Source organism: Mixophyes fleayi, chromosome 6, assembly GCF_038048845.1.
Source record: "Mixophyes fleayi isolate aMixFle1 chromosome 6, aMixFle1.hap1, whole genome shotgun sequence".
Lineage (NCBI taxonomy): Eukaryota > Metazoa > Chordata > Amphibia > Anura > Limnodynastidae > Mixophyes > Mixophyes fleayi.
Window position 1 is genome coordinate 223,443,916 of NC_134407.1, and position 18,203 is coordinate 223,462,118.

The 18,203-nt window shown below is 42.5% G+C and overlaps 2 protein-coding genes across 2 annotated transcripts in view; one reads left to right on the plus strand and one right to left on the minus strand.

Moving 5' to 3' along the window:
- LOC142160080 (uncharacterized) overlaps positions 1 to 18,203 on the plus strand; it is a 205,309-nt gene that overhangs the window by 85,767 nt on the left and 101,339 nt on the right. The window lies entirely within an intron of this gene.
- LOC142160097 (uncharacterized) lies at positions 4,952 to 11,798 on the minus strand. Its single transcript, XM_075215044.1, has 6 exons — positions 11,671 to 11,798; positions 8,549 to 9,039; positions 7,556 to 7,708; positions 7,144 to 7,323; positions 6,943 to 7,066; positions 4,952 to 6,824 (listed from the first exon to the last, which is right to left on the minus strand). Exons 2-6 carry the CDS (start codon positions 9,026 to 9,028, stop codon positions 5,653 to 5,655), a joined length of 2,109 nt encoding a protein of 702 aa, XP_075071145.1. The 5' UTR covers positions 9,029 to 9,039; positions 11,671 to 11,798; the 3' UTR covers positions 4,952 to 5,652.

The window sequence follows — 18,203 nt, forward strand, 5'->3', positions numbered from 1 at the left end:
ATGATAGAAGAGGAAAGAGTTTTTCTTATTCAGCTAGAAAACCATTCAGGGAAGCTTGTACATATCAACCTGGGAAACTGTATTCTAGGCAGTTTACAGTATTTGTTAAAAGCAATGAGGATTGTTCCTGCTCCCTCAAATCAGGTACGCACTGTATTTTCTTTCAAAACTGTTCCTAGTACAGAAACCATGAAGTTTCATGAACTGTTCTGCACTTACAAATGTTCAATGAGTATGTGATATACAAGACATTTCTAAATGGAATCAGCCAGTTCCATTCTCAATATAATAGGAAAGGGAGATTTTTTTACACTTCTATTGCAATACAGCACCATTGATTCCTCAGATCCTTTATCCAGAGTTGTATCTTCCAGTTCACCTGCCTTTCATCTGACCTTTCCACATCTCCAGATCTCGTCTATCGGATGTCTCTGTGACAAAACAAGTCTGATAACACCTTAACCAGTCTGTTCCTCTTTTCTCACAAAATGTGGATTATAACATGTACTTTTTATAGCCTTTGCTTCTGTTCCCCAGCTTAACAGAGTACAACTGCAGTGTCTAATTACATGTGGATAAGTGGACATTGCAGCCATGCCTAGATAAGAGACTTCTAAATTCCAGGTTACCCATTGTAAAAACATGTTGGCTGTTAATTCAGTGATGTTCTTATGTATTGTTCTCAAATTGAAGGCCGGTGAGTTATGCGTAAGGATCGGGTAGTCTCCATGATACAGATGAGGAGGCTGGAGCTACATTCATTCTCTCCCCTCCTTTCTCTACAGGAAGCATGGAACAACTGGGGACCCTGTGACATCACAAAGTAGCATAAGAGGTTAATTTTAGGACGGGTTAACTGTTATCTGATATTTGGAGGTGTGGAAGGTCAATTAGTACCCATTGTCCTCCACAGGACTGCCTGAGACATTCTGAGAAACAGCAGGGGAGCCACTGTGTAATAACAGCTCATCTCCACTCCACCTCCAACCCCCTAGTCCAGCTCTCACCAATGTTTAACAAGGAGAAGCCCAGGGGTTTGCCCATGGAGAGGAAAACAGGGTGACTATTTTTTTGAGATGCTGTCCTCTACCAGTGGAATACATTGGCAGATCCATGGGTCGTCAATTTGGGACAACTAGGTGACTGTAACTCCTTAAGCTAGTGGTGTAAGGGACAGATAATGTGGTGAACCTGCCTGGCATTTACTGTGTGTATATAATATTCTAGTGTTGTTTTTATTACAATAAATGTACTGTTGTACTTTTCTAACTGCAATTGCCTGAGTGACTATACAAACTTTAGAAGGTACTGGGATAGGCTTCCCTGGCATAGTTAAGCACCCATGGGTGGCCAGCCAGCATGAAATGAGTAGAATTTAGCAAGAAAACCCAGTATCTTCACCGTCTCTATTTCACAGGTATTCTTCTGTGGGCAAGGTGGTATATGCAAAACCTACAAGTAAATCAACTAGTCCAGTTTGATCACATCTTAGAATTTTACGGTCAATCTATCAAAAGTCACAGAACAGTCATTTGACTGGTAGCAACGTCCAAGGTTAAGAAGTCACGGTATGGCTCTCAGAACCAGAAGGGATGGTGCTCACGACAGATTCAAGATCCACAGGTTGGGAAGCTCATCTGCTTACAGAAATATTACAAGACACATGGCCAAAGAACGAAAGACATCTCCACACAAATGTTCTAGAAGTGAGAGCAGTTTGCCACCCAGTATTTTCACTTTCCTACAACACAAATATTTCAAGACCTTGACAACAAAATAAGAGAACAGTAGTTACTTTTATAAGCAAGCAAGGAGGCACATAGAGCAAGAATATGATGTGAGAAGGGACAGCAGTAAAGTCCTGGACAGAACACAATCTAAAATCCCTTTCTGCACTATTTAGCAGGCAAGGGATAATATCAGAGCAGATTACCTCAGCGGCGTCAGATCCACCCAATTGAATGGACCTAATATGAACAGGTGTTTAAGCTACTACTTCAGAAGTCTTCCCAACATGGATCTTATGGCAACAGCCCAGAATGTCAAGGTAATCCAGCTTTACTCTCATCACTAGGACAATAGGGCAGAGTAGAGAGTACTATATGTCAATACCATGGAACTTCAAGTTAAGATATGCGTTCCCTCCTTTCCCCATCATTGTTCGCATTCTGAGGAAAATCAAGAAAGAAGCAGTAGCAATCCTTTCATTTTTGTCTTGATGCCTATGGTTTGCAGTGGTTTGGAGAATGCATCAGGAGCAACCTTGGCCTCGACCATGCATCAGATCTTCTATACCAGGGAATAGTTCTTCACCCAAATCCAGACTTCCTCTCTTTGATGATGCCATGTAGATTGAACAGTCACTATTGAGAAACAGGTATGTCTCTGGTAAAGTTATTGATATACTGATCCAAGCAACAAAACATAATAATTCTATTATTTTAGAATTTGGAGAACATTCATTTTCATCTTTAGTATTCCTTCTTGACTCTAAGCTGGCATCTAAAGACCTTAGTTTTCTTTCTTTTTTTAATCAGTAAAAAGATTTTGGCCTAGGATGAAACTTTTTGTGGCAACTTGGGATCTCAATATTATTCTGGATGCCTTAAATTCAGATCCATTTTAACCTTTGCAAGATATTTCCCTGAAACAGCTCACTCTTAAAGTATTGTTTCCAGTAGCAATTACATCTGCTCGTCAAGTGGTAGAACTACATGCTTTTTGGCATAAAGAACCTTTCTTAAACATCTATGAGGACAACTGTTACGTACTCTGTTTTTCCTGGAGGTTCCCGCTAAGGATGTGCTCCACCTAAACTTACTTTGGCAATATGGATGAGAAATGTCATTGCAAAGTCCTTACAAGAGTAATGGGCATAAAGTGCCTGAAATTCTAAACGCACAAGCAACTGGATGGTCATCTCTTCATAACTTCACCAGACACTATGTTCTAGATCACATTCTCTGCAGACATGCAGTTTGAGAGGAAACCCCTTCAAGAAGTCAATGTTGTTGTTTTGAGGCTTCCCAGTTTGATTATACTACTTTAATATGTTGCATTGCAAAGATTTCCATGGAATAAACACAGGAAATGAGAATTATGCTAATTTCTTTCCCTTGAAGAACTCCATGTCAGCCCTATGTATTTATGTTTTTGTAGGACAACTTGGGATGTTTTTTAAAGACACCAGAGTGAAGGAGTCACTCTCCTCAGCTGATTATGGTTATCCCATTGTAAGTACTTCAAGGAAAAGAAAAATAAATTAACAGTAAGTATAATTCTTATTTAGCGATGACCGCAACAAATTTCCCCTCTGTTCTCTCACATCAATAAACAGCAGTAGTGTATGGCTTAAATTCCATGCTAGGGCCTCACCATTATCAGCTGTGTAGCATTTTCAGCAAGCCACAGCTGACAATTTTGGAATAAGGCTACCTTCAGCTTTGGTAATTGTTCCTCTGCACCTAACTTAACATAGACAGTGCTCATTCATCCACTGCCCTATTCATTATTTATAAAGTATATTGGCTTGGCATCACCACAGACCACATTGCACTTCTTCTAAACACCCAGAGAAAAATCCAACTTAAGTTCCCTTCGCCTTCTCGTGATACTTACATCGTTGGGTTTTGCTGATCTCCAAAGCACCCCATAATGCTTCATTTTCCTATATTTATAAACACTTATCCAGTTATTCTGGCTCTTCAATCTGGCCCAACCTAAACCTATCATATTCACGTATTAGCCTTCTCCTTTGAAGGTTTCACACCTATTTCTGATTGACATACCTTACTAGCGCACCCTTTATGTAACCCTTACAATTAAGTTTTACTTTTCCTTAAAATACACCTCATAGGAAGTCTGTCGAATTTTCTAACTAAAACTAGCCTCATTAGAAACCCCAAACTCTCTCTTACTTTGGCCTCTTCACAACACCAGGGCTTGTGCCTCCACTAGCAGAACCTAGGTATTCGCCTAGAGCACTAGCGTTTAAGAGCACCAAAAACCCCTGAGTGACATATCACTCATTCAGTGTTCTTCTTTACTTCATGGTGCTTGTGTGTCCAGACCACCGGCATAGGGACAACAGCTGGAAGCTTAGCTGTTAAGCTGCTGTTCCTGCACGATGGTAAAGGGCAGGGAGTGCGACACTAGCCAATGTTGTCACAGCCCAGCGCCATATAAGGGAAGGGTGAGAGATGCCCAGGAAGAAAGGGGTGCACCTAAGGCCTGCGCAACATCTAATACTCCATTCTCTCTCTTCATATAGTAATATTGTCCTTGCACAAGATCTGATGGCATGCAGCAGGACTGAGAACTTGACAAAATCCTATATTTGTTAATATTTTAAAGCTTGTGGATTGTATACATCGAACTATTGTGCCAAAGATAGCTTTTCCTGCATCGTTTTTTTGCGTGTTCCTAATGTTATCACTGTATGTACAAGTGACGTTGCAGCAGAATATGTTAGCACTATATCATGGATGCCGATGATAAGGACAGTGCAATGGCAACAACTCAATGGAAAAAGGACTGGGTGGCATCATGCCACACAACAGTCCAAGCTCAATTAAATCTTCAAAGTGGTGAATATTGGTGACACTACAGGGTCTTCCCATTAAGTTATTTAGAGGAAATTGTGTACTATATATAAAAAACATTCTGGATATGAATACCTCTTTGAATTAAAAAAAAACTAGGTAAACCCTTAGCAGAAAAACTAAAAATTATTTATGATAACCTAAAGAAAGAACCTCATGAGCACTAACAAGTGATTTTCAATAAAAGGCTGCAACATACAAGACTTCAACACTTCCAGTATTATATACTACCACCAGAGCTCTGTGCACTTGGTAAACAGGTAAAATATACTGCTGCTAACTGGGTTTTTATTTATTAATATAAGTTGATGACTGACAACATAAAACCTTGAAAATTAAGACATCAAACGTATTTACCTCAGCAACGTAATGAGGATACAAACATGTTTAATTACGAGAGGTTATTTTTACAGAACAAGCACCAACACACGTGAAGATATCCAGGCGGGTAATAAACAGTCTTTAATAAAGACATTGTAATTTTCAATATGAAAAAAAAAAAAAAAATTGTGCAAAAAAATAAAATAAAAATGTGTAACTTAGATGTTCCATGGATCAAGTTTAATTTGTATTTTGTTTTTTAAATGAAAAAAAGAAAAAAAAAACAAAACTATTCCCTGCAATAATGTCTAAAAAAAAATGGAAAGAAAAAATGTTCACACTTCCCCAGCAAGAAAATCTTCCTTCTCAGCTATTGGTAAAATATAGATGCTTGATGGAACGACTAATACTTTGGCCACAAAATTCAAAGGTAAGACTCAAATCCTAATACAAAAACAAAAAGGAGGTCGACATAAGATAAAAGATGGTTAGGCACCACCATTGATGTCATCAACATGGACTTGCATAAATTTGGAAGGGCAACGTCCGACAGACAAGATTGGCATGCTAATGTTCATAGGGTCACAAAGAGTTAGACTAAACGCACTAATTGTAAAACAACACGATAGTAAAAATGGCTTCATCCATGAAGAATTCTGAAATGTCTTACATGGCGTGACATTTGAATGAAAGTAACTACACGGTTTATGCCTTTGTAGGATCTGATGTCTCACAAGATCTGCTTTACATACAAAACATCTCCCGCATTTCGGGCACCCAAAGGACTTCTCTCCATGTGAATTGCCTGATGTACAATCAGATTACTATTTCTGGTGAAACATTTCCCACAAATGGGACAAGAATACGGTTTCTCTCCTGTATGGCCTGTGAGATGGTTTATTAGACTGGGCTTGTTGGAAAATAATTTCCCACATTCAGGACATGTAAGTCTCTCTCTTCTGTGATCTCTTCGGTGATTAGCAAAATCAGATCTGCGAACAAAGGTTTCCGAACACTCCGAACACTTATAAGACGTATCCTTCTTGGCATGGGAGACGTTTCCTTCTTCACTCGAAACCGATTCCTCCACAACAGGAGTAGACTTATATTGTGTATGATCTTTGGAGGCATAAATATTACTGTCTACAACACTTTCACCTTCATCTGAGGCGGAACCCTCCTCAATTGGCGCAAACGTATATTTTGTCTGTGCGTGTTTTATAAGGGCACAAACATCTGTGTCTATGCTATTACCTTCATCAAAGCCTAAAAAGTCCTTCTGTAAGTGGTTTTCATACATTTTTGGAGGGTGTTCTGTGTGAGTAGATGGATGTGGAGTATATATTTCAGTGTCTGTGATGTTTCCTTCATCGCAGGAGTCTGTTTCCTCATCAACATAATTAGGTGCATAGTGTCTGCGGTCTCTGAGTGTATACATGTCGGTGTCTGTGAGGTTTTCTTCTTCATCGGAGATGGATTCCTCTTTAATGTGAATAGATGTATATTCTATGTGATCTGTGGGTGAATAATCATCTGTGTCTGTGAGATTTCCTTCTTCATCTGAGATGGATTCCTCCTTAATATGAATAGAAGTATATTCTATATGGTCTGTAGGGGTATAAATGTCGGTGTCTGTGAGGTTCTCTTCTTCACATGACTCAGATTCCTCCTTAATATGAGTAGGTGTATATTGTGTATGGTGTGGAGATGAATACAGGTCAGTGTCTGCAACTTGTACTTCTTTAAATGAAATTGATTCCTCCTTAATATGAGTAGATGGACTTGGTGTATGATCACTATGTGTAGAAATGTCAGTGTCTGTGAGGTTTTCTTCTTCACGTAAGACAGATTCCTCCTTAACAAGAGTAGATGTATATTCTCCAAGCCTATTTACCAACATATCTGAAGGGAGGAAACACAAATTAGAATTTAGCAAAAAAAATATACATGTTATTTTGCATTTGCAAAGGCAGTTACATACAATACACTGTAATTATGTAGAGATTAAACCTCTTCTTACCAGGTGATCTGAGGGACTGGTGATTTTCCATCATTGCATCCTTGTTAAGATGCTTGTGTTTTTCTAAATTCTCCACTTTGTCCATGCAGAAATAGACCGTAGCATCCTCACACCTTATAGGAACCTGAAACAAACAATTATAGTCACCATCCAGACACATTCTCTGGAGTTACTGTATAAAGCGCTATTCCCAGCAGTCACCTCTCCAGTCAGCAGCTGAATGATCTTGAAGGTCAACTCAAGGATTTTCTTGTCACTGATTTTCCCATCTATCAGTGGAGGGATAACGATGGGTTTCTGGGTTCTGCTCAACCCTTCTGACACTTGGTGAGCGATGCTGGCTGTCACACGCTCACCAGACTTCTTCACAACAATACAATCCTATATGTGGAGAGACTAATAAACATCACTGAGCAGAGAGACCAACACCCTCCTTACAAAAATGTCTATTTTGGGACAAAAGTACACATACCCTATAGAGTCAGCATCTTCCCAGTCCCAGTTTTATAAGTAAAGCCAAGATTGATGTCACTGCGACATTCCCAAAATCCCACACCTCTCCAGTCATATCCCTGTTTTATTAATAAGAGTGACATCTCTATGAATCCCTCACCTCGCCAGTCAGCAGAGAGATGATCTCCAGAGTGAGATTTAATATCCTTTGGGTAATTTTGCTTCTATCCTTCTCTGTACTGGACTTTTCTTTGGTATCTGGTGAAGGTTGTTGGAAATACTCAGCGGATTGATTTGTTGAATCTATATTAGCCTATAAGTAAAACAGAATATATCAGACGGTACCTATATAACCATATTACGTTTCACCAAATTGTCCACCCAGCTCACATCACCCACCAGGAGTGGACTAGTCACCCATCCCGTTTAAATGCATGGAAGAAGTGGACACATCATTTATGCTCTATATGAGCAGCACAGGCAGCCCGTGGTATTTGTTTGTACTGCCTGTTAAAATCTGGAAAAGAGTCCTTACACGAAGCTTAGCTTAGGCTGCGACAGGTAAAAGGAAAGTGAAGCTTGCCTGAAAGAAGCTCCACTAATGCGGATTAGACTATGCCAATGGTCTAGTGAGCAGGTAGCATGGGTGCCCGCTTGTCATTTGTGAAGTGAAAGGGCTGTGTAGACCTGGTATTCCTTCATAAAATACCCTCTTCACTTGCCAAATGTTACTATTTAATAGAGCTTCAGTGAAACATGGGGGTAACAGAACAAAATATTTTAGTTTCATGCCTTACATAGGACAAACTTCCATTTTATGGTTTAACCCGTTAATGACTGGGCTCTGCATCTAGGCCACGTGTTCTTACTGCAGCTAGAATTGACAACCGCGCACTCTCATGACTTCTGCGTTCAGCCCCGATGCCAGATAGTCAGCCAGAAATGGTTATAAGCTATTGTACGCTGCAGAGCATATGCAACAAGGCTCAACTGTATCTTGTCACAAAGGCTGGCCATTAAGCAGTTAACAATAGCTGGCCATGAATTGGTTAACAATTCAAACCACTACTTATTAACATGTGCTTTGTTAAGAGACTTAGAAGACTGTTAACATTTGTTCTATATTAGAGCCATCAGAATGACTAACACTTACCGGGTCACCCTGATGATGGCCCGGGATAAGTAAAGGGCTGATGTCAATGAGATCTAATGAATTAGGCTGTAGGGAATTCGTTCTTTCACCATCACCCTGACTTGCGTTTGGCACCGAGGAATCTGTACGTGTTCTCTTACATGGTGGTTTCAACTTTTGTTCAGATAAATCTTCAGAAGGGATGTCTCGGAAGATGGTTGGTATTGCATCTTTTTTTAAAGTCTTCCGCAGTCCAAAAGGGATGTAGGATTGTTCTGTAAAATGTTCTGAGCAAATTCGGAACTTGTCATATCTCTTCCCCGCAAATATTCTCTCAGCCATTTCATCGACATCCCCAATCACCTGCCCACTCTTCTCAATGCACCTCAGCCACGATTTGATTTTGTCCAGACGGTTCGGAAACACGTGCAGTACTATATTCAGAGAAGAAAACTTCTTTCTCCCAAAGGTGCTGCATCGTTCAACAAAGCATCTCGGCATTTTTCTTATCTCTGGAGAAGAACAAAAGCACCTTATGTACAAAACGGAAACAGAGTGAAAGCAGGTGTTTTGCATTGAAATTAGAAAAGGAGGGAAGTCGAAAGGGACAGAAAACTACTAAATCCAGCCCTTTCACTACAGGGTCTAAATCTATCCATATGCTGAAATCTGGGAAGAGTTTAAAGCAGAAAAAGAGGGGTGCTCACAAGGGAGCGAAGGCAGAAACCACCGGTCCTAGTAAGATTTCTCAGAGAATTGATGAGACAAGTGAGAAACGATCCAGAATGATGTATTCACACTTGTCAGGTTCAAACTTTTAAGGACCAATTCTCTGCAATTGTGAAATAAGGGAACAACTCCACTGTTTTACCAGTTGAGGAAAATGATTTAACATATATAATCCTTTTAGTGTGAGGGTAAATCCATACTGATTGGTAGGGCTGAATTTTAGGGCTACGTTTGGATAAGCGATTGATTTGTTTCATGCCTCACTCTGGGTTTGTGTGAGCTTTTCTCAATCAAAATATTACATTTAAACCTACAGGAAAATCTACAATATGAAATTGCTATTTAGTAATTGGTAACGTCCAAGGAACAAACTTCGATATAAATATGATCCAACTCTCCTTTATGGAGCACTAGAAATACTCTTCAACTTGCTCCCGTCTCTCTGGAGGCTGAAAGAATGAGACTCAGGGAAATTGAGTAACAGTAAGTATGCTGCTCAACCAGTCTTCTAAACACCAACTTAACAGCTGCCAAGCTTAATCGACCCACAAACTTAGTCCATCCAGCAGTGTGCTTGAAAACAGGAAAAAGGTTTCAAGTATGCTATACAGATGGTCACCGACGAACTACATTATGCTCGACCATCGGGGAAATAGAGAACTGTAAGATTGCATGAAAGCTGCTAGGAAGAATAGGGCTTCCCCAGGATGGACACAAACGGATTCAGTTACAAAATACTTTAGTGACTTGTTTTAAATTAATCAAAGGGCCAATTTTTAAGTGTGCGACTAAAAATTTATAGACTAACCCCAGAATGCTTCCAGCCTCCATCCCATCACTAACCACCATATACAGAGCATCACACAGCCCCCAATCTTCCTATCCTGTGCTTCGATATAACCCTCTTTCTTATCCTTAGAAGAGTTATAGCTATAATATTCATACCTGATGCCCAATACCTCTTCCCATTTGTTAATCACCATCTGCAAAGCATCACATCTCAACGTAACTTTTCTTCCTATAGTTACCAGTGTTATGCCCCCCAATATTCATACCTACTACCCATTATAACCTCATACATCTGTGTGCCCCTTTCCATCACTAACGACCGCATACAGCACATCACACAGCTTGTCACCCCTCCGCGTTCCTATCTCATGCTTCTATACACCCCTCTTTCACATTCTTAACTATATTAAACCTCTAATATGCATATCAACCACGCATTACCACCTCACCTTCCTGTATACCCCCCATCTACATCATTGTACCTCTTGGCCTGCTTCGCTAGCCCTGTTTTTTAAGCTTCGGCCTACTTCTCGCTGATTTCTACCATCCCTTTCACTATCTGTCCCAGAAATAATCTGATATGCTTTACTATGTCACCTGTGTTTTTAAATATTTTGTTCTTTCTGTATCATGTTGTGTCTTGGTTCTGTTTCCTGTATATGTAATGTACGGCGCTGCGGACCCTTTGTATATAAGTCAAATATAATAATAATAACTACCATGGAGAAAGCATCACATCCTGTCTTCCTATCCTTTGATTCTATACACCCCTTTCTTATCCTTACCAGTACTATACCCTTTAATATTAACACCTACCACCCATTACCACCTTATGCTCCTGTCTACCTGCATCCCATCACTCAACACCATCTGCAGAGCATCACACCCCTATTCCTGACTACAGAACATCAGACAGCTTACCACACCCTGCTCTTCCTATCATTACCATTGTTATACCACCTAATATTCATACCTACCACACTTCCCCATCACTAATCACCGCGTACAGATTATTACACAGCTCCTCACACCCCTCCTCCTGTCCTGTTCTTCTATACCACCCCCTCCCAATCACTAACCAGAGTATTACACATTATCTTTCCTTACTGTACCTCTATGTCCCCCCCCCTCCAGTCATATTCTCATGTCCCCTCCTCCCATATTCTCATGTCCCCCCTCTCATATCCCCCCTCCATACTCTCATGTCCCCTCCCTCTCCAGTCATATTCTCATGCCCCCCCCTCCCCCAATATTCTCATGTCCCCTCCCTCTCCAGTCATATTCTTATGTCCCCCCCCCATATTCTCATGTCCCCCCCCCCCCAATATTCTCATGTCCCCCCCCCCAATATTCTCATGTCCCCCCCCCCCCAATATTCTCATGTCCCCTCCCTCTCCAGTCATATTCTCATGCCCCCCCTCTCATATTCCCCCCTCCATATTCTCATGCCCCCCCCCCCCCTCCACAGTATTACACCTGAACCACCCATTACACCCCTGCAGGGTATTTGTCACTGTCCATTATAGTCATCATGTAATGATACCGTAACAATGTACTGACACTACACCGTACAGATACCACAGGGACACGTCAGTAATACTCAGGGATACTATAATAATACTCACCTCACGCCCCCGGCGGTCTCAGGACCAGAATACAGTAATAATACGGTAGATATCAGGCCGGTTGCTACGGGCCCCGTCCCTGGAAACCGTTGTACGGACCGGATATCCGGGTCAGGTGACCGCTGCTCGGGTCACGCGGCCCCGTCTGCACCAATCACAGCGCATCAGCCGCACGTTCCCGCCCTGCCAATCACAGCTCGTGGAGGAGGGAGGAGGAGAGATGTTATCTATTGTGTCCTCCATTGTTGTGACGTGTTCTGTGTTATATCAGCAGTGATAGTGCCAGACATTGTTATATATCTCTATATACACCAGTCACAGTGTCCTGTACATAATTATATACAGCTATACAGCAGCCATTGTTATATATATATATCTCTATATACACCAGTCACAGTGTCCTGTACATATTTATACACAGCTATACAGCAGCCATTGTTATCTGTATGTATATATATATATATATATATACACACACACAGCAGCCATTGTTTTATATACATATATATATATATACACACACACACATACATACATACACAAGTTAACCCGTGCATGATACTCATGCATTCTAGTCAAATCAAGCTACTTAAGGTGTTAAAAAGGTTCTTGTCATGCATTTGGGCCTAGCCCAGGCCTCAACCACCAACCACTCCCCACTGTCACCACCGGCAACCACCAACCACTCCCCACTGTCACCCCCGGCAACCACCAACCACTCCCCACTGTCACCCCCGGCAACCACCAACCACTCCCCACTGTCACTTCTTCTTCAAGAAATATATATATATATTTTTTAAATCTTTATAAACACTTTTAACAATTAACAAATTAAATTAAAAACATCTTAGTATACCAAATTTCAGCCCTTTCTGAATTTTTTTTCCCACACACACACACTAAGAATTTAGTAGGTCAGTGTATAACTCCGCCCAGCAGGTGGCGCTGCATTTGGTTTTATTTTTTCCACACACACACACAGACTAACACACGCCACTAGACATTTATATTATAGATATATATATATATATATATATATATATACATACACACAGCTATACAGTAGCCATTGTTATCTGTATATACAGCAGCTATTGTTATCTGTATATGATCATCATCACCATTTATTTATGTAGCGCCACTAATTCCGCAGCGCTGTACAGAGAACTCACTCACATCAGTCCCTGCCCCATTGGGGCTTACACTCTAAATTCCCTAACACACACACACACAGACAGACAGCGAGGGAGAGACTAGGGTCAATTTTGATAGCAGCCAATTAACCTACCAGTATGTTTTTGCATTATATATGTATATATACAGCAGCCATTGTTATCTGCTCACAGTGTCCTCCATTATACTGTGATGTGTTATATCTATATATACACCAGACACAGTGTCCTGTATATAATTATATATGTATATATATTGTAGTATAATCAGGGGAATAGGTACTCTCTCCTTGGGGAAGATGTGATGAACAGCAGCAGTAAACCACACAAGTCCAGAGATTTCAGGTTAACAGCCACAGCTAGTTTATTTACCAAGTTGCAAACAAAACTTAAACAAAAGTTTAAACAAAAGCCATCTGGCTACTAGCTAATTCATTTTAGCAAGACCCTCTCTCAGATGTTGGACCTTGTGTCCAAACACACAGTCAACCTATCATTGCTCACCACAGCAGAGTGTCTCAGGAGGCAGCTCACCTCCCCAGGTCTGAGAGCATGGTTGAATATCCCAGCTGCCTTTTCACAGACACCTCACAGGTGCATCTCCTGATCAGTCTGTTTAAAAAAATAAACAGGAACCTGGGACTTTCCTGCCATTTAGCTCTTACCCTGCGCTTCTGTGACAATATATATATATATATATATATATATATAAAAAAGCACATCAGAGAATAATGGAGGACACTGTGAGGAAATAACAATGGCTGATATATATATATATATATATATATACCGCCTCCGGGTGCGGTCACATGGTCCTGAATGCGGAAGTGCGGCTGGACGGAGCGGCGGGGATCAGGTAAGTCCGTGACACTTAGTCTAAACAGAGCCAGGGATGGGCGTTTCCTTTTAAAGGGAAGGTGGGTGTGTCACCTGCCCATCAAGCTAGGCCTGTGGGAGGAGTGTCAGGTATATAACCCTGCTTGTTTCATTGTTCAGGGAGATCAACGCTGGGATAGCTGGCTGATCTGGACAGAGAGCTGGTCTATGTATAGAAAGCGTATAGGGTCTCCATAATTGCTGTGCAAGTATACGGTGTCAAAACATTATTACCAGGATGGCCTGGTGTCAAGAAGGCAAGCAAAAAGCCACTTCTCTCCAGGAGAAGATATATATATATATATATATATATATATATATATATATATATATATATATTGGGGCAAGAGCCCGCTACTGCAGAAGCACACGCGAACAACAACTTCCTTTTTATGGTGCTTTATTGTCAGGATGGTAAATGTTTGACACCGTATACTTGTACAGCAATCATGGAGACCCTAAACACTAGCTATACATAGTCCAGCTCTCTCTCAGGACCAGCCAGCTCACCCAGCATTGGTCTCTCTGAACAAATGAAACAAACAAGCTTTTATACATGATGCTCCTCCCCCAGCCTTAGCTTGATGGACAGGTGACACACCCACCTTCTCTTTAAAAGAAAACACCCATCCCTGCCTCTGTTTGCACAACCAGACACGCCCTGTCTGTTTGCTGAGAGGAAGGATTTCAGATCATGTAAATTTAACCAAATTTAAACTATTGCTTTTCATACATAAGTCTTCACTCTAGGTGCATTACTGCACAAATGTTTTACTCTACTTCCCTGCTTTCTCTGTATATTGCCAGCTAAATGCCTCCTTTTGTTACATATCCCTCCCCCTAGCGTCTCCAAGTCGGGGGACACGGACTTCGCGAGGAGCGCATATTTTCGTGACAATGCATCTGCATTCTTGTGCAGAATCCCAGATCTATGTTCTACTGAGAACTTGAAAGGTTGTAGTGCCAAGAACCAGCGGGTTACCTTGGCATTTACCTCCCGGTTGCTCTGCATCCATCTCAATGGTGCATGGTCTGTTATTAAGGTGATCTCTCTGCATAGGAGATAATAGCGCAGAGCTTCTGTAGCCCATTTTATGGCGAGACATTCTTTCTCCACAGTGGTATATTTTTGTTCCCTTGGAAGCAACTTATGACTTAGGTACAGGACAGAATTTTTTACTCCATTCTTCTCCTGTGACAAGACTGCACCTAAACCAACACCAGAAGCATCAGTTTGAAGGAAGAACCTCCGGGTAAAATCCGGTGCTTGTAGAACTGGGGAGGAACAAAGAGCTAACCGAAGATCAGACCAGGCGGTTTCTGCAGAATCAGACCAGGTTAATCTATCTGGACAACTTTTTTTTAACATGTCCGTAAGTGGAGCAGCTCTAGTGGCGAAGTGGCTTACAAACCGCCTGTAGTAACCTACTAAGCCTAAAAAGGTTCTTAACTGCGACTTTTTTTCTGGTCTTGCCCAATTTTTGACTGCCTCCACTTTGTCTAGCTGGGGTTTTACATGCCCTCAACCAACAATGTACCTCAGATATTTGGCTTCTCTCATGGCTATGGCACATTTCTCTGGGTTAGCTGTTAACCCTGCTGACCTTAATGAAGCTAAGACCACCTCAACTTTGGCTAAATGTGATCCCCAGTCTGGGGTATAAATCACTATATCGTCCAAGTAAGCGGCTGCATAAGCTGTGTGAGTTCATAGCAAATTAATTCATGGCCCTTTGGAAGGTGGCAGGTGCCCCATGCAACCCAAAGGGTAGGACTTTATATTGATAGAGACCATCAGGGGTGGAAAATGCAGTCTTTGGCTTGGCCGTGGAAGTCAGGGGAACTTGCCAATAACCCTTTGTTAGATCAAGGGTTGTTAAATTATTGCTACCAGCAAGATTTTCCACTAGTTCATCCACACGTGGCATCGGATAGGCATCAAACTGCGACATACTGTTTAGGCGTCTAAATTCATTGCAGAACCTAATTGTCCCATTGGGTTTCGGGACAAGCACAATGGGACTATTCCATTCACTAGTGGACTCTTCAATCACATCTAACTGGAGCATCTTCTCGACCTCCTTTCTCACGTCCACCCGTCTGGCTTCTGGAATACGATACGGCTTCTGCTTTACAATGACTCCTGGCGCAGTGACAATGTCGTGTTCGATTAAGGTAGTGCGCCCAGGAATGGAAGAGAAGACATCACTGTTCAGACGAAACATTTCTTCAGTCTGTTGTCCCTGCTGAATGGACAAAGCTGGCTCTATGGGCACTTCAGACTTTTCAATGGCATTACTCACTACCTGAGGAGAGGTTTCCTCATCATGCCAAGGTTTAAGAAGGTTGACATGATATATTTGCTCCTCCCTTCTCCTACCTAATTGGCGGACTCTGTAATTGACAGGACCGACAGCCTCTAGAACTTCATATGGACCCTGCCAATGGGCAAAAAGTTTGCTTTCCTGGGTGGGAACCAGGACTAGGACCTTGTCATGAAAGGAGTACCCTGATCTGTGAGAATTTCTTTGGGTATTCCCAATCGTGTAAACATCAATACAAGTTCCTTAGCTATGTTGCTGGACTTTACGTTTCATAGGGGAATTGCCTCTGGATATCTGGTTGCATAGTCAAGCACCACTAGTATATATTGGTGCCCACGTTGTTCAAAACTCCCAAGTCAGTACAGTGAAACTCGAGAATTACTCTGAAGGCCAGGTGTTCGCTGGAGCCCCTAGTGGTGGGGACAGACTGGGCTGCGGGCCGACCGAGGGTCGAGTAACGTATACTGACTTAAAGGAGTTCCCAGAAGTGGAGTGATTGGTGGACTGTAGTATAAGAAGAATCCTAGGTCAAAAGGTCACAGGCACAGATGCAATATCCAAGGGCAAGCGAAGGGTCAAACTCACAGGCAGAGAAGCAAAATTCGAATTCCAGGCAAAAGGTCAAGGTCAGAAGAGAAGGGTCACAGGTCCAATAACAAGCAGGGGTCAAAACACGGGTAGTCAAATCCAAGGTAGCAGGAACCAAAATGGATAGCACAAGCAGGCAGCAGGACTGAGGACAGAACGCTATAACCGGCAGTGAGGCTGCAGACCTCACTGCCTTAAATACCAGTAGTGGCCAATCAGAGCCTAGCTCTGAAATCACATGGGCAGGCTCAAACCTGCCATATTAATCAGCCCACAGGCTTGTGGGCGCTTCTGCGCATGCGCCCGGCTGTTCCCAGCTGCCGGGACGCAGCGCCCCTGTAAGTAGCGTCCAACCGTTGCCCTGGCAACGGTCGGGTAAAGGCAGGAAGTGACGTCCAGGTTGCCATAGCGACGACCGGGACGCCTGCAGGAACTAGGTGAGAGTCGCGGTGGTGCCCGCGGCCGCCGCGACTGCTAACAGTACCCCCCCTTGAGGAGGGGTCAAGGAACCCCGACATCCAGGTTTCGTGGGAAACTTATTAAAAAACTCTTTAATGAGCCTTTCAGCATGGAGGCGCCTCTGTGGTATCCAACATCTCTCTTCTGGGCCGTAACCCTTCCAGTGGACTAGGAATTGAACTTGGCCTTGAACCGTCCTAGAGTCGAGGATCCTTTTCGATGATGTATGCCTGGTCTCCGTTCACAATCAAAGGCCGGGGCCTGTTAGAGGAAGGCTGACTGAATTTGCTGGGAGCCGCTGCTTTCTTTAGAAGAGAACAATGGAATGTTGAGGGTATTTTTAAGGAAGGTGGTAGTCTCAGCCTGAACGCCACTGGATTTATCTTTTTCTCGATTGAAAATGGTCCAATGTATCGGGGCCCCAGCTTCTGAGTTATGAAAGAATGACCCTCTAATCAGGTGAAACAAATACGGTCCACAACAGTTGGACTTATCCTTTAATGTGTATGATTTGTTGGTGAATAAATGTCAGTGTGTGGAATATTTGCATCATCATGGGACTTTTTCCTCATCAATATAATTAGGTGCATGCTTGTCACGAGCTGCGGCGGTACTCACAGCCGCCGCGGCTCGCTTCCTGTGCCCGCTGGTGTCCCGGCCGTCACCTTGACAACCGGGACGTCATTTCCACCTGGGACCCTACACTCCCCCAGCGCCGCGTCCTGGCAAGTGAGGGTAGCCAGGCGCGTGCGCGCAGCGCTCCACCTGTGGTCTAATTTATGTGGCAGGGACTGTGTGTAATTCAGAGCTAGGCTCTGATTGGCTCCCTATAGTGTTTAGGGCAGTGAGGTCTGAAGCCTCACTGCCGGTTATAGCTTGCAGTTACCTGTTCTGCTACCTGCTCTGCTCCTTGTTCTGTCCTGTCGATATTCTGATTGGATTGCCTGTGTATGACCCCTTGCCTGGATTTGGACCCTGCCTGTGTTTCTTGTGACCCCGACCCCTGGCGTGTTTACCGACTTTCCTGTTTGCTCATGACCCTTGACCACGGCTCGTTTATTGGATTCGCTGTCTGCTGCCTGCCCTCGACCCTTGCTTGGACTTCAATCCGCTT

What these genes read in the sequence shown, in the direction of transcription:
- LOC142160097 (XM_075215044.1), bottom strand. Translation starts at nt 9,028, where the DNA reads ATGCCGAGATGCTTTGTTGAACGATGCAGCACCTTTGGGAGAAAGAAG. An exon ending in GCCATCATCAGGGTGACCCG is followed by an intron (nt 7,709 to 8,548) that starts GTAAGTGTTAGT and finishes TTTTACTTATAG; the next exon opens with GCTAATATAGATTCAACAAA. An exon ending in TCTCTCTGCTGACTGGCGAG is followed by an intron (nt 7,324 to 7,555) that starts GTGAGGGATTCA and finishes CTCCACATATAG; the next exon opens with GATTGTATTGTTGTGAAGAA.